General features: G+C 35.6%; 2 protein-coding genes across 4 annotated transcripts; one reads left to right on the forward strand and one right to left on the reverse strand.

The window, feature by feature from the left end:
* Positions 1 to 4,094: 4,094 nt before the first annotated feature.
* LOC106428600 (coatomer subunit beta'-2) lies at positions 4,095 to 10,714 on the forward strand. 3 transcript variants are annotated; one of them, XR_007320541.1, is made up of 25 exons: positions 4,095 to 4,258; positions 4,514 to 4,534; positions 4,626 to 4,687; positions 4,863 to 4,917; positions 5,103 to 5,139; positions 5,266 to 5,591; positions 5,694 to 5,825; positions 5,919 to 6,067; positions 6,209 to 6,277; positions 6,508 to 6,658; positions 6,756 to 6,821; positions 7,025 to 7,213; positions 7,338 to 7,478; positions 7,624 to 7,698; positions 7,790 to 7,966; positions 8,051 to 8,142; positions 8,226 to 8,342; positions 8,608 to 8,722; positions 8,813 to 8,884; positions 9,118 to 9,314; positions 9,407 to 9,500; positions 9,596 to 9,702; positions 9,803 to 9,932; positions 10,000 to 10,241; positions 10,426 to 10,714. XR_007320541.1 is itself a non-coding variant. In XM_048750554.1 (25 exons), the coding sequence occupies exons 1-24, from the start codon at positions 4,256 to 4,258 to the stop codon at positions 10,183 to 10,185; spliced, it is 2,763 nt and encodes a 920-aa protein (XP_048606511.1). In that variant the 5' UTR covers positions 4,095 to 4,255; the 3' UTR covers positions 10,186 to 10,193; positions 10,426 to 10,714. The 3 variants fall into 3 exon arrangements, 2 of the variants coding, with proteins under 2 accessions (XP_048606511.1, XP_048606513.1); XM_048750554.1 differs by having other exon boundaries at positions 10,000 to 10,193; XM_048750556.1 differs by having other exon boundaries at positions 10,000 to 10,153.
* Positions 10,715 to 12,964: 2,250 nt separating this feature from the next.
* On the reverse strand, positions 12,965 to 14,622 carry LOC125575366 (F-box protein At1g52495-like). Its single transcript, XM_048750557.1, has one exon. The coding sequence runs from the start codon at positions 14,186 to 14,188 to the stop codon at positions 13,034 to 13,036; it is 1,155 nt and encodes a 384-aa protein (XP_048606514.1). The 5' UTR covers positions 14,189 to 14,622; the 3' UTR covers positions 12,965 to 13,033.
* Between the last annotated feature and the right edge of the window lie 764 nt (positions 14,623 to 15,386).

Consider the following 15,386-nt stretch of genomic DNA (forward strand, 5'->3'; position numbering starts at 1 on the left):
TTCGTCAGTCATGTTTAATTTCTCTTCTGGAGATCATACAAAACTATATTGCCTCGTTTTGACCATTATCAATATATGCTCCTTTTCATTTACGAGGATTTATCTTGGGAACCAATCTGTCTACCACGCTGCAGGCGTGACTAGCAGTTTGATATTGTTCTTGTAGAACATTTATTCTTATTGGAGCATTTACAGCTGGTATATGTGACTTGATCACTATATTTATATGGGTCGTGTCTGGCAACTGCTTTAGTAAGTTTTGAAATGAATTATCTTTTGGACTTCTATTTCACATTGTGTTTAGCCCGAGGATCAATGATAATTCATTTCAACTTATTTTCTTTTCCAGCTGTTTATTTTCTCCCCCTTATGTTGGAAGTACTAACTCACTTTTAGAATTCATGTATAGCCTTACTTATATTTTTCGGGGATGGCTCTGGATTCTTAAGTGTCAATAGAGATTTATATCCAACATATATTTCCAACCTCATTTGAAAACACATCTTCATTTGAAGCTCTGTGGCGGAGCAACATCCAACATTCTTAGATGAAAATGATTGGTTTCTGATTCTATACCAATGATGGGGAGAACTAGTGAATATTTATTGGCTTGATGCGAACCAGTGTTGCTCAAAATGTTTAGCACTTATCTCAGTGAATGTGCTATAGTCGTTAAAGACTTTAAGAAGTGAATTCACCAATATTATAAAAATGCATAGTGGGTGATCAGTCCACTAACATCTTCGTTATTTATGCCAATATCTTATTTTGGCTGGTGAAAACCATATTACCCTTTTATCTTATGGGTAAGCAACATTTGTCAAATCATTCGGAAGAATCTTCTGGTTCCTATGCATATGACCTTTAAGTATATATTCGCATTATTAATGAACCAAAATGGTCTAACTGATTCATGCCAAATGTAAACTTCTAGTTTACTATACATTTATCTTCATTATACTAATCTTTGTGTAGTACAATATATAAGAGGCTGTAGATATTTTCTCTAAAATACTTATACTGCTTTGAGAATTATTTCTGATTGAAATGTATATATCGTTTCGTTTGCTTATTGTCTCAACATAAGTGTCTCAAAATCTCATGGATTTACTTTGAGAAAAATTCATCAATCTTAGTTTTAGTGTAAACATAATCTTCTGGATGTTTGACTTATCATAAAAAGTGAGATTCTTTAACTCTTCCCCTCGAGATGATAATACTACAGGTTTATCAATCTCGAATGTATCTCATTTTCTTAATCAACAACATATCCTACATGGGTTATGTATTTTTAACTTTTGATACTTATAAAAATACAATACCTTAAGAACTTTAAATTGCATTCTTAAGAACTTTAAATTGAATTTTTATGTGCAGTAATACTATGTACACTTCTGGAGCATCATATATATCCTCTTTTTAAGCATTCTATAAGTTTTTACTACCTTGTATTGTACACACAATAAATTTTCTTTCATCTTCAGATGAATTCATAATTTCTTTTCTTTATTACCATGTTTATTTTCTCAACTTTAAGTGAGAGTATGAGTTCTATAAAGAAACTCTTTGGACCTTGACCTCATTTATGCTCACGTCTAAAACCACTATTTATGAGTTTTTTAAATGTCATATTCTCTTCAGGAGAATGAATCATAATCAACTAGACGTGATTTATCAATAGATATTTTTCAATATATATGCATCATAAAAAAATTTCTTGAAGAAATTTTACTTTTAAACTTAACATCCAACATAGTTGGCTTTATTTACAGACTTCAGGTCTTGTAATCTTTAAATGCAAAATACAAAATGAGCTTTAGGTAATCACTTCAGGTGATAATACCTTTTTTATATATATTATCTTCCAAAACTTATGGATCTTTTAGAGTCAAGCTTTAAACTTAAAATCCTCAATATAAATGGTAATAAAATCAAAATATTTCAAATATATATAAATATGTATTAACAAAGGTGTCTTATTATATCAGAAAATAAATAAAACTTTCATAGTAATTATTATATAGACTATATTATTACTCTCATGCTTTTTAACAAAGTTTAACCTATCAATCAATTTAATGAACAAATTTATATCACTGCCAACTTCATGCAAATTGATTTATCTAATCAAGTTTGTTAAACTTGTATATAAAGCATAAAAATACTTATCTTATAAACAGAAGTATATCGGCGATGAAAGTTTCAGCTGTTCACGTTTCTGAATTGGCTGATAACTTGTACATATCTTTCCGAGAGAATACACAATCCTGAAAACTTTAAATTTTGCTCATATAAACATGGCCATTACATTAGTAAATATCAACATATAATCCAAATTCTTTTATGATATTAGACCAAAGACTAATCGACTACAAAACTAACCGATTACAAATAATTTCTTTTATGATGTTAGACCATGAATCATAAAGTATGTTTCCTTAATACCATTAAACCATGAAGCATATTAAAGTATAATAAGCAAAATTTAATTCATCAAATAACTATTATTCTTACATATAGACAAGCGTTGATATATATATATATATCATCGTCTAAAATGACTATATATATATATATATATATATTTTTTTTTTTTTTTTAGAATTTCGCAATTTTAAAATGAACCATTTATTATGAACTTCATAATTTAAAAACCGTTTACATTAATCATGCAAGCAATTACAAGGAGAAGCGATGTAAAGAAAATTAAACCGATATTCATCTTAAATTCACTCGGAGTAAATTCTCCAACGAATAAACCATAAATAGAAACACAAATAAAAATGGCACATAAAAACAAAAGTGCGCGAATCATCTTTCTTGAAATGAAAAAATCGGAGGATTTTGAATTTTTTTTTTTTTTTTTTTTTTGAGAGAAGATGAAATGTTTTGGATGATGAAATGGAGTGAAAATGAGTTGTATTTATAGATGAAAATCACTGTTCATGACCGTTGGAGAAAGGGGAAATTTTTGAAAAAATTTCTTTGTGACCGTTGGGGTTAAATCGAGTGCACTAAAAATCAGTCTGAAAATATTGTATTAAACGATCAATCAAATCTATTAAATTTCATAAAATTTGATAAAAATAAAAATTATGGTGAATAAATATTTTTTGTTATGATAATAAATTATGCGACGGCTCAGCCGGTGAATGCAGAATAATAAATAAATTATACGGCGGCTCGACCGACCAATTAGCAATAAACAAAATATAAGGTGGCTCAGCCGACCAGTTAACAACAAACAGAAAATAAAGGCGGCTCGGCCGTCCAGTTAACAACAAACAGAAAATAAAGGCGGCTCGGCCGTCCAGTTAACAATAAATAGAATATAAGACGGCTCGGCCGACCAATAAATTAATTAAAATATTAATAAATAATATAGGCGGTATTCCGGCCATTATAACATAATATAAATAATAGTACAGGCGGTATACCGACCATTATAGCAGAGTATATATGATACAATAAATTTTACCGAATTGCAGAACGATCGTGCTGATAACGTGTTATGAAATAACTTATAATTTATAGTATCGAGAAATTTAAATAAGAGTAGAATTTAATACCCGTAAGAAGCAAATAACACTAGTATAAGGGAGAGAGTTTATTATAAGAAGGAAGAAGAAAATGTAATGATTCTTTGACTATAAAGTCTTGTTATTTTTTTTGGTGTACAAAAGAGTGAGATGAGTGATGGTATTTATAGTGAACAACAATACATAAAATAACAAAGATGGTGCTTAATTTGGTAAATGAGTGGGTGATCATAGTGCTTGATGAGTAGATGATCCTAGTGCTTGAGTTGGTAAAGGAGTGGATGATCATAGTGCTTGAGTTTGGTAAAGAAGTGGATGATCATTTCAATGCTTATCTTATAACAGTTTGGTATTTTCCATCTAAGAACATTATCCACAATTCGCCTTAGCCTCCTCTTTCTATTAGGATTTCAGGCCTTTTAAAATGGGCTCTTCCCGAAAAGTTTGACTAATAAATATAATGGGCCTTTGATGAGCCCAACCTGAAGTCGCAATATCGTAAATATCTTACTCACTCGTTCACTCGTTCGTAATTGTCAAGCAAAAATGGAATTTCTTTCTTAATGATATTTTTTTTTTTTTTTTTTTTTTATTGTTACCACACAGAGGTAAAACATCGTTCGTTCTTGGATCTCCGATTTACAGATTTAAAGCGATAATACGAGAGATCCCAAGGGCACACAGCTAGCCTTTCTCCTGCAGGTTAATCTGCAAACATGGTGAGTACTGAGAATCTCTCCTCTCTTCAGATCTCTCGAGTGAATCGGTGTACGATGCGATCTCGATTTCTTCTGTGATTTAAGCGTTAGTTTGAGTGGGTTCGTGCTGTCTCAATTCGATTTGTATGATCTGATTATTTGAAAAATTTCGAGTAGCGTTATTGCCGGTGGCATGGAATCGAAAGAATGTGTGTTTTATTTATAGTTGAGAGTACTGACTACTGGTTTCTTTTGTTTGTTTGTTTGTTGAAACAGCCTCTCAGACTCGAGATCAAGGTATTCATTTGGGGATTTTTTTTTCTCTTATAGATCATTCACTGTGTTTGATATAATTCGATTTGTTTTTTTATTTATTTTGTTGGATCAGAAAAAATTTGCTCAAAGGTCTGAGAGAGTGAAATCTGTGGATCTGCATCCTACAGAACCATGGTAATTTTCTAGATTTTGATTGGGCTCTCTCATGCATCTTAGTTGTAGTGATTGAGAGACAACTTTGGACCAACTTGTTATCCTTCATTTTTGTGGAGTGTTGCTTTTAAAGTTTTTTTTTTTTTTTTTTTTACCTTTGTTCATGACTGGAACCTGATATCACATTATCTTGCAGGATTCTAGCAAGTTTGTATTCTGGAACCTTGTGTATATGGAACTACCAGACACAGGTGGGTGAATAATTTGATTTTCATATGCACATATTTTTCAGTGAACTAGTTTGTGATAAGGAATGACCAAAAATGCAACTGAAATATTATTTTTCTTTCTGTATGCGATGAGGTTTTGCAGTCTCCTCATAGACTTGTAGACTGTGGAACATATTCTAATTTGAATCTTGCTTAATAATCCTCAGGTGATGGCACAGTCTTTCGAGGTGACCGACTTACCAGGTATACGTCTTTCTTTCTTCTGCTCTTTTATCTATAATGTTTTTTTTTTTTTTTTTTTGATGTATGTACTGTATACTCTTGTCTAGTTTGTTACTTATGCTGATTTCTTATATTATGGCTTTGCAGTTCGGTCAGCCAAGTTTATAGCACGGAAGCAATGGGTTGTGGCAGGAGCTGATGATTTGTATATCCGTGTATACAATTACAATACCATGGACACGGTTAAAGTGTTTGAGGCTCATTCAGACTACATTAGATGTGTGGCTGTTCATCCAACGTTACCATATGTGCTGTCATCCTCCGATGATATGGTCATAAAGCTTTGGGACTGGGAAAAGGGTTGGGCTTGCACTCAGATATTCGAGGGACACTCGCACTATGTGATGCAAGTCACATTTAATCCAAAAGACACCAACACTTTTGCCAGTGCATCACTTGATCGCACCATAAAGGTGCTGAAATGGTCTATGCTTGTAATTTGATTATGGCTTAGTCTGCATAAGGCTCTGGAAAGTGTTAGCTCATTCTATGTTTGCATGCTTGCTCATCTTCAGATCTGGAATCTTGGCTCACCCGACCCAAATTTTACACTGGATGCCCATCAGAAAGGAGTAAACTGTGTAGATTATTTCACCGGTGGTGACAAGCCCTATTTAATTACCGGCTCTGATGATCACACTGCTAAGGTCTGCTTCCTGTTCATTGCTCTGTTAGATGAGACGTTTCTACTGGACATTATGTGCCTTCAGGTTATTTACTAGTTGAGTTTCTGGAATCAGGTCTGGGACTATCAAACAAAAAGTTGTGTCCAGACGCTAGACGGGCACACACACAATGTGTCGGCAGTATGTTTCCATCCAGAGCTTCCAATTATAATCACAGGTTCTGAAGATGGCACCGTTCGTATCTGGCATGCAACTACGTACAGGTAGTACAATATGACTTGTATGCCTATCTATATCATTGTCAGTTGGGATTCATTCTTGTGCACATTTCCGCCATTACCAATGCTTATATTGTTCTTACGTTTGTAATCCAAATTTCCTAATGTCTATGTTTTTTCTTGCAGGCTAGAGAACACATTAAATTATGGCCTCGAGAGAGTTTGGGCCATTGGTTACATTAAAAGTTCTCGCCGGTATGTTTTTTGGATTTTTCCTCCCTCGTATTAATAACTGGATACTTGCCAGAATTGTTATGAGGGAGTAGATGATCTCTCTCAGTTGATAGACACCCTTGTGCTTGTTTGTTGTTCTCCCTAACAATTTGTAAAGATTAGGGTTCTTAGATATTGAGAGCACGACTTGTTTTTAGTACTCCATTGAGTTGTCCTGCCTAACCGTAAACCTTTTTGTTTTCACTTAACAGGGTTGTGATCGGATATGATGAAGGAACCATCATGGTTAAACTTGGACGGGAAATTCCTGTCGCTAGCATGGACAATACTGGAAAAATCATATGGGCTAAACATAATGAAATTCAGACTGCGAACATCAAAAGTATTGGTGCAGACTACGAGGTATAGGCCGTACTTGTAACTCCTATACTGTCCCATAGGATGACCTATTTGTTTATTTGTTTGGCTGATGCTATTGTCCTTTTCTTCTCTACCTTAGGTTACTGATGGAGAGAGGTTGCCCTTGGCTGTTAAAGAGCTGGGGACTTGTGATCTTTATCCACAAGTGAGTGTTATTATTCAGCACTCGATCCAATAGTTTGTGATGTTTGGGGGAATTATATAGTTTATTTGGGCAAAAGATTTCTGAACAACTGGTATGATAGGCACGTGCCTCAAAGTTGTGGGTATCGTTAAGCGTGTCATCTTCAGAATATATATTTGATCTCTGCTTATCTGTGTCTCATATGTGGGTATTCTGATTTTCAGAGCTTGAAACACAATCCAAATGGGAGGTTTGTCGTAGTCTGTGGAGACGGAGAGTATATAATCTACACGGCTTTGGCTTGGAGAAATAGGTCATTTGGTTCTGGACTGGAATTCGTTTGGTCGTCTGAGGGGGAGTGTGCTGTAAGAGAAAGCTCAACAAAGATCAAGACATTTAGCAAAAATTTCCAGGTTCGTATGCCCCGTCTGTCCGTTCTAAGACGTTTTGTTGGAGCATGTTTCTATGGTTATTATTGTTACTTGTCATGGAGATAGCCATTTTCGGATCTAGCTCACTCACAAAAGATGTTTTCAGGAAAAGAGGAGTATCCGCCCTACTTTCTCCGCTGAGAAGATCTTTGGAGGAGCCCTGTTAGCTATGTGTTCAAATGATTTCATCTGCTTTTATGATTGGGCTGAATGTAGGCTTATTCAACGTATTGACGTCACTGTAAAGGTATCGCAGTTAACTTGGCTCAGTTTGTTGTGAGAAGTTCACTTAGTGGCCTATTTGAAATAGTGGAAGTTGACGTTATTAGCTTCATTTGGAGGTTGTCGTCGTTTATTTCTTCTCTAATTCTTTTTGTTGCCAATGTTTGCAGAATCTGTATTGGGCTGACAGTGGTGATTTAGTAGCCATTGCTAGTGACACGTCATTCTACATCTTGAAATACAACGTGAGGATTCTGTCCAAAAACACTATCTGTGAATTTCTCTATGCAATTGTTGGACAGTCCAAGTGCTTACTATGGTGATCCTGTTTTACAGCGAGAGTTAGTTTCTTCACATTTTGATAGTGGAAGATCTACGGAGGAAGAAGGTGTTGAGGATGCTTTTGAGGTTCTCCATGAGAACGATGAACGTGTTAGGACAGGTATATGGGTTGGTGACTGTTTCATTTACAACAACGCTTCCTGGAAGCTTAACTACTGTGTCGGAGGCGAGGTATTGTGCATATCTCTTTCTTACTCTAATTTGACTATTGTTATGAACAAAGTCTGATGGTAGTTGCTAACATCTTAATGCTAGGTAACCACAATGTATCATTTGGACCGCCCAATGTATTTATTGGGCTATCTTGCAAATCAAAGTCGGGTATTCCTTGTAGACAAAGAATTCAAGTAAGTCCCTAACTTTGGTGTGTTTATGTCAGATTGGCTTAGTTTCTGATATCACGTTCTCCTGTATTTTTTTTGGGATGCAGTGTTATAGGATACACGTTGCTGCTAAGCCTGATTGAGTACAAGACTCTTGTGATGCGAGGTGATCTAGCCAAAGCCAGTGAAATCTTACCTACAATTCCTAAAGATCAGCATAACAAGTAATTATATTATCAATTAGTATCTAAACTTTTTTTGTTTATATGCGGTTCATTTTTTATCGCACTTAATCTTTTGCTCTGTGATGTCTTTGGCAGTATTATAGTTTAATGACTCATATACTTCTTTAGGAAGTAATACAACGATTATTCTCTTAGAAATATGTGGTGTCTAGATCTACTTAGTCTGATGTTGAACATTGCTGCACATCTATGGTTGTTTTGTGGATATCTCTTTATCTATTTCTGAATTTTTGTTCACTATCAGTGTTGCTCATTTCTTGGAGTCACGAGGAATGGTTGAAGAGGCTCTGGAAGCTGCGACAGATCCTGACTACAGATTTGAGTTGGCCATACAACTGGCTAGACTTGACATTGCGCAGGTGGTGATTTAATGTGTGATGATTGATATGCGTTTTTTGCTTCTTGTATAGTGACGATATGTTAACTTATTTTTGATTATATGTTTGTAGGAAATAGCTGTAGAAGCACAGAGCGAGTCTAAGTGGAAGCAATTAGGAGAGTTAGCAATGTCTTCCGGGAAGGTATATCTTTTCTCTTTGCATTTTCTTCCTCATGTTTTGTAACGATAGTAGAAAGACAAAAAACCTTTGGAGTAAATGGTATATCACTTTATTTAAATTATGATTCTTAGTTCTTTTATAGAGTTGGACGAGAGATCAATATGAACTTAAAAAATATATTTTTTCTTGCCCCTGTTTGTCTCTGATGTGTGGACTTCCAGCTAACTTGTTGCATTTGAATGTCATCATGGCAGCTACAAATGGCAGAGGAATGCATGAAATATGCGATGGATTTGAGTGGTTTGTTACTACTTTATTCTTCTATTGGAGATGCTGAAGGTGCGTCAAAACTTGCAACACTTGCTAAAGAACAAGGGAAGAACAATGTCGCCTATCTTTGCCTATTCATGCTGGGAAAATTGGAAGATTGTTTGGACTTATTGGTGGAGAGGTAAAGTCATTAGTTGTATTCACTTGGGAGTTTTTGAAAAATCAAATTCATTGACCTTTGCTTATCTGTGTGACGATGTTATCTTTCTCCAGCAACCGGATACCTGAAGCTGCTCTGATGGCAAGATCATATCTTCCAAGCAAAGTATCTGAGATAGTAGCTCTTTGGAGGAAAGATCTCAGCAAGGTTTTTTTCCCTGTGATCCTATAGTCAGTGTATGTTGATTTGTGGTCATCGAGAAAGATTGTTGTGGTTTAAAGTTGCCTATCACTTGTACACAGATTAATTCAAAAGCAGCAGAATCTTTGGCTGATCCCGAGGAGTACTCAAATCTTTTTGAAGATTGGCAAGTTGCTCTTTCCGTCGAAGCCAAAGCTTCAGAGACAAGGTAATCAAGCAGATCATTACTACCTAGTGCATCCTTGCACTGATATGTCTTATGATTACACAGTGTGATGCTTAGACCTCTCTGTAATCTTGGTTTACAGGGGAGTTTATACAGCTGCAGAAAATTATCCTAGCCATGCTGATAGGTCTTCCATGACCCTCGTTGAAGCCTTTAGAAACTTGCAAGTTGAAGAAGAGGAGTCTCTTGAAAATGGAGATATAGAGCACGGGGTGAGTCATTCGTTTATTCCTGCGTAATTTGTTAATCAAACAGCTGAATCTTTTATCTTCTTCTCAGGAGGAGGAGGTAGCAGAAGAAAACGGTGATGAAGAGAAGAATGATGACGATGTAGAGGAACAACACGATGAACAACAACGAGAAGAAGTTGTTGATGGTGACTCAACCGATGGAGCTGTTCTTGTTAACGGAAGTGAGGCTGACGAAGAGTGGGGTACGAATAGTGAAGGAAACCCATCAGCCTAAAATAGCAAGTTAGTCATGGCCAAGTGTTGAAAGAGTCTGAAATTTTTTGTCTTCTGGTGATTAATTTGATTCCCCATATGATAATGCATTTTCTTTAGGAATGATACCAAGTTGTATCTACGACCTGACTTAGGTTCTTGAAACATGATACCAAGTTGTATCCGGTCGTGTCTGTTCTTCTATAGTTTTTTCTTTTGTAACTTAATGATCTTTATGGTTTGTTTGTGTGTTTTGTTGCAGTGCTTACACCGCGTCAGTAGAGATTACAGTTTATGGGAATGGCTGTTATGGAGAGGTGGCAACGTTCTTTCTTTCTTGAACCACATTCATTCAAGTATTTGAATCCATTTGTAATAAAAGTTCTGTTTTTTTGGACTAAGCTTTTTTTTTGTGGGGAGGATTTAGATGAAAAGAGAGTCGAGAGAATTGGTAGTGTGGCTAGTGTCCTATATTGTCGTTTCTTTTGCACTGAGGGAGATTCATATATTGTTACATGTTTTTGTTCTTTATTACAAGTACTTCAATTTCATCTGATTGTTCTTCTTAATGCATGTAATATTCATGTTCAAGCAACACTTGTAAAATGTGAAGCCTAGGATTTAGTAGAAGGTGATTCGTTGATTTAACTGAAGCATGATATATATATGTTATATTGAACATAACATATAAAACAAAAAGTTCATTTTTCAAGAAGAAAAGTTGAAATATTAAAAAATTCCTATATATTTAACAGTCATTGAATCAATTTACATGTGTTTCTCGAGAGGAAAAACGAAGGAAGATTGATGTCAAAGATACTGAAAAGCTAAAGATGAGGATAATGGTAATCAATGTGGAAAGACATCTGATGAAAAAGTTAATTCATGATTACAGTTCCGACCAACAGCATTCAAGCAGCAAAAACGCATTCACCGGAGTCGCCAGTACAGAGGCTTCTGGTTCTTTATTCTCATTCGGTGTGGTTTGTCAGGACGGTTCAACTAGTTCTGTATCTCTCTTCGGCTTTGGCCTTTCAAACCGAAATAATCCTTCCGTTTTCGGCGCTACTGGATCTTCCATTGTCAAGAAGAGTGAAGGTAGTGGGTTTCCTACAAAGCAGGAGGTTTCCACAGAGACAGGAGAAGAGAACGAGAAAGTTGCCTTCTCAGCTGAGTCGTTTTTGTTTGAATATCTCGATGGAGGATGGAGAGAGCGTGGTGCAACAGTCTATGAAGTAGTTCTCAGCGTGAGAGGTTAGCTGCTTGATCATGGAAGATCTCATTAGGAGAAGGATCAAAACCAGTGATTTGATGAGTTGGCCTTTGTAGCTGAGAAAATGAGAGACAAAATCAAGTGATATCAATACATCTTACTCTGTTACTCATCGAAAAAAATTCACTTGATTTTTTATCAAACCGAAAATATCTGACCTGAAATCACTTATACCAAACCGAAAATATCTGACTTGATATCAATTGAATTTTTTTTTTATCAAATTAAAGTCCAGTCCATTTTTATTACTCAAATACTTATACACCTTATCAAAAACAATAATTTGATTAAGAATCATGGCGGTTTCATTTTGAAAATATCTGTAATTGTCTTCTTTTTTTTCTTTTTTTTTTTTTTTGCGCTTGGGTGCATAAGAATTTTGCTTGCGCTTTGTATTAGGTTTTAGGCTTTTTAGCTGTTCTGTGTATGATTTGTTTGGTTGAAGTTCCATTGTTGATTCTGTTGAAGAGGTTTTGGTGAAGTTTCTGTGTGTTTTTTAATTCACGATATTTGAGTAATGACTGACTACTGGTTTCTTTCTTTCTTTCGTTTTTGTTTTGTTGAAACAAACAGGCTCTAAGACTCGAGATCAAGGTATTGTTTTGCTATATCCATCTTGTAGTTTTGAGATTTCTTTTGGATAACTCTCTCTGTTTTATGCTGTGTTTAACTTTTCAATTTGTGCTGTTTTTGTTTTCCTGGATCAGAAAATATTTGCTCAAAAGTCCGAGAGAGTGAACTGTGTGGATGCAGTTTCATTTGGTTCAATATACATATTACCAATGATTCTTCAACTCATCCCAATGACTTTGTAAATATACCTTCAAAAGATTGACACAAGTCAGTGAACTTTAGTTGTTGAAGATCTCTTTTGTAGCAGCAGCTACAAGTAGGACATGAAACAGAGGATAAGGCATACATTTTATTGGTTGAAATAGCCACAGACACCTGACCATCCGTTCTGGTATAACCGAACCACTCTGTTTCTTTGCAGTTTGGGAACCAATAACTGCTTTAAAAAAACACACAACGAACTCTTAGGCTGTAACTGGATGTTAATAAAAGGAATAAGTGGAATTACATGAATGATAATTAGTGGAATTCAATGGAATGGAATTAATATTCCATTTGTTCCAAAACTATTTTGATGTGGAATGGTTTTTCAAAAGAATGTTGATATTTAAAAAAATACACAACGTAACTCTTAGATAATACTCGGATTATGTTTCGGTTATTGGGTTAAACCGACTGAGCCAAACCCGATATCTGAAGTATCAAAATATGAAACCTGATCGGGTTATTTGCTGGATATGAAACAAATCCAATACCTTTATTTTGGTTGGGTTCAGGTTTGGATTCGTGTTTTCAGTTTTTTTTATGTCCATGCCTAATTCTTAGGGTGAAGAATGACACACAACTCTCATGATAAACATAAAATTTTGTTGTAAATTCTAACCAAGTGTCAAAGTAAAGAGGAAAAGAATCCAAATGTATATAGATGGTCGCCAGCCAAACTGCACTTGCAAAGCATAAAAGCAGTGGGTCGTCGTATATAACACTTAAGTAACTGAGAAGAAGTAAATACAAAAGAAAATTGTTACAACGACATTGTATTCTCGACATGATCATGAATCGCAAATACTTCAACACAATACCTACGCTTCTTTGTTTTATCGCGAACACCACCTTCGATATGAACTCTTCTAAAGCTGTTTTGGTTCATGTCATAGTAGTAAACATACAATGACTTATCAAAGAAATAGTTGCATTGAGTTGCATAAATCTCTCCAGCAGGGGTGGCACCAGAGAAGGTATCCACATCAGCTCCTAACAACTTCACTGGGTAGTTTGGCAAGCAAAGGATTGTTCTCGACCATTCTTGTTTTTTGGCATCATCCATAATCCAGATACTTGTGTCGCCGTCGTTACAACATATGCATCCCAACTTACCTAGGTGGTTTACCAGACGTTGATGATTAATACGAGCCAACAATGCTTTTGATAATGCTTCTGGAACCAAGACGCGATCAAATCTTTCGGACCTAAGGTCGAAACTCAGCAAAATAGTCTCACGAGGTTTTCTGTATGCGCTGTAGTAGATAGTCCCGTCGATGCATACACTGTAATCGTTTGGATAGGAATCTTCATCAATGCCTTTCACTTTCCTCCAAGATTGCTGACATCCCAATGTGAAAACATGATAAGTTTGCTTCCGCTCGTCACAGTCGAAAATAATGGACAAGACTTTGTATTGATACGTGATAGGGTCGTAGCCAAAGAAGCATGAACTCAATCCGGACCTTGTTGGGGCTTGGATCTCGGGTAACGGAAAAACCTGCCTGGTGGTAGGGTTGTATATGGTAACCAAATGAGATTCGAAAGAAGAGCAACATATCAAGCCTCGGGAGTATTGATAGTGGAAGGTGCAGGGACGGCTTGGTCGAGGGATAGTTACTACATGGTCGGTGGTGGTCGGAGAGAAAACAGGGGAAACAGTGAAGAACGTTTCAGGCACACAATGGTGGAAGATGAAGACAGGAAGCTTCAGGGGCGGATGTCTGAGAGAGCGAGTGACTATAGACTCGATGAAGTCTCTGTCGCTGCTGATAATGGTTGACCATTGCTTGGAGACGCTTCGGAACCTCACAAGTGACTTTGTCGGGAGTTTCTTGAGTATCTCCACTATTATATCCAAAGGAAGACACAAATCTCCGGTGACTGTCTTTCTTGTCCTTTTGCAAACACTTAACATGGGAGAAGACCGATCTGTGAAACAGATGAAAAAAAGAACTTGAAGAAACAAAACGGCTAAGAAAAGATAATTATATATATTAGGGTTTATTACACCTCTGGAGCTAGAGGTCGATCTAAAGTCGTACAAATAATACGAAACGGCGAAGGAAAAATAATATATGTAAATGTTTTTAGGGTTTATGCTATTACTATTTTATCCTTATGGCTGAAAGATAGGAAAATAGAAAGACACGAACCAAGTACACTTTGGAGCTCGATCTAATGTTAGATTTGCACAGATGTCAGAACCAAACTCAAAAGGAAAATAAGTATCCGAATAAGGAAACCACAAAATTTTGGAACATCCTAATAATTCCTTTTCTTTTGTTCCAAGCTTCATAATCAAAAACCAGATCCAGATCTCGAGATCTAAATCTAAACTTAAAAGAGCCTATGAAAGCAAACTTTAAAACTAGGTTTGCGTAATCAACCTTCAGATTCATCTGACAGTGACAGAGAAATACTCTTCTCGTTTTCACTCTGCCTCTTTGCAGCTGAAACACACATAAGTACTCAAAACAAATCCCATCAAAACGGTAAATGAAAATTTGCCTATTTCTGAAAATTTCGTTACCTTGATCATCACTCTCCATTAGATCTAAATTCCTCGAAACCACTGAGGGTAAATATATCAAATGCATTCAATTTATTATTCTTTCTCCTTTTTCTTTTTTTTTTCGTCAGGAAGACTGAATGAAAAAATGAATACTTTTTCTCAATATACTCCTTTCCTATGTTGAACACAGAGACAACCAACGTAGGTTGTGTGGCTGAGCGGATGTAGAAAATATTGTTATCGATAAAAAATAGATTAATTTAAGGGAAATTGCAGTAGATAACTATAAAACTTATTTAATTAGGCAGATGGACATCGTACTATTCAATTTTTTATAATGGCGAAGTTGTTCCTATGTAGCCGGTCACATATAGAAAGAAAATAGTCTAACACAAACACGTTTGTGCATTAATTCTGAAAAGACGTTTTGCAGTAAACAAGAGTTTTCACCTGTTTAGTGTTTATCTTTCTATCACTCGTTCTTTCATCTTCTTAACATTGTTTCAATTAGTTTTCAATCTCTGATTTTACATGATTTCCTCTTCTTGTTTTTCGAATTTTATATATTTCATCTTGGTGTTTCATCTCTTCTTGTTCTCTG

This window comes from Brassica napus, chromosome C3 (assembly GCF_020379485.1).
Source record: "Brassica napus cultivar Da-Ae chromosome C3, Da-Ae, whole genome shotgun sequence".
Classification (NCBI taxonomy): domain Eukaryota; kingdom Viridiplantae; phylum Streptophyta; class Magnoliopsida; order Brassicales; family Brassicaceae; genus Brassica; species Brassica napus.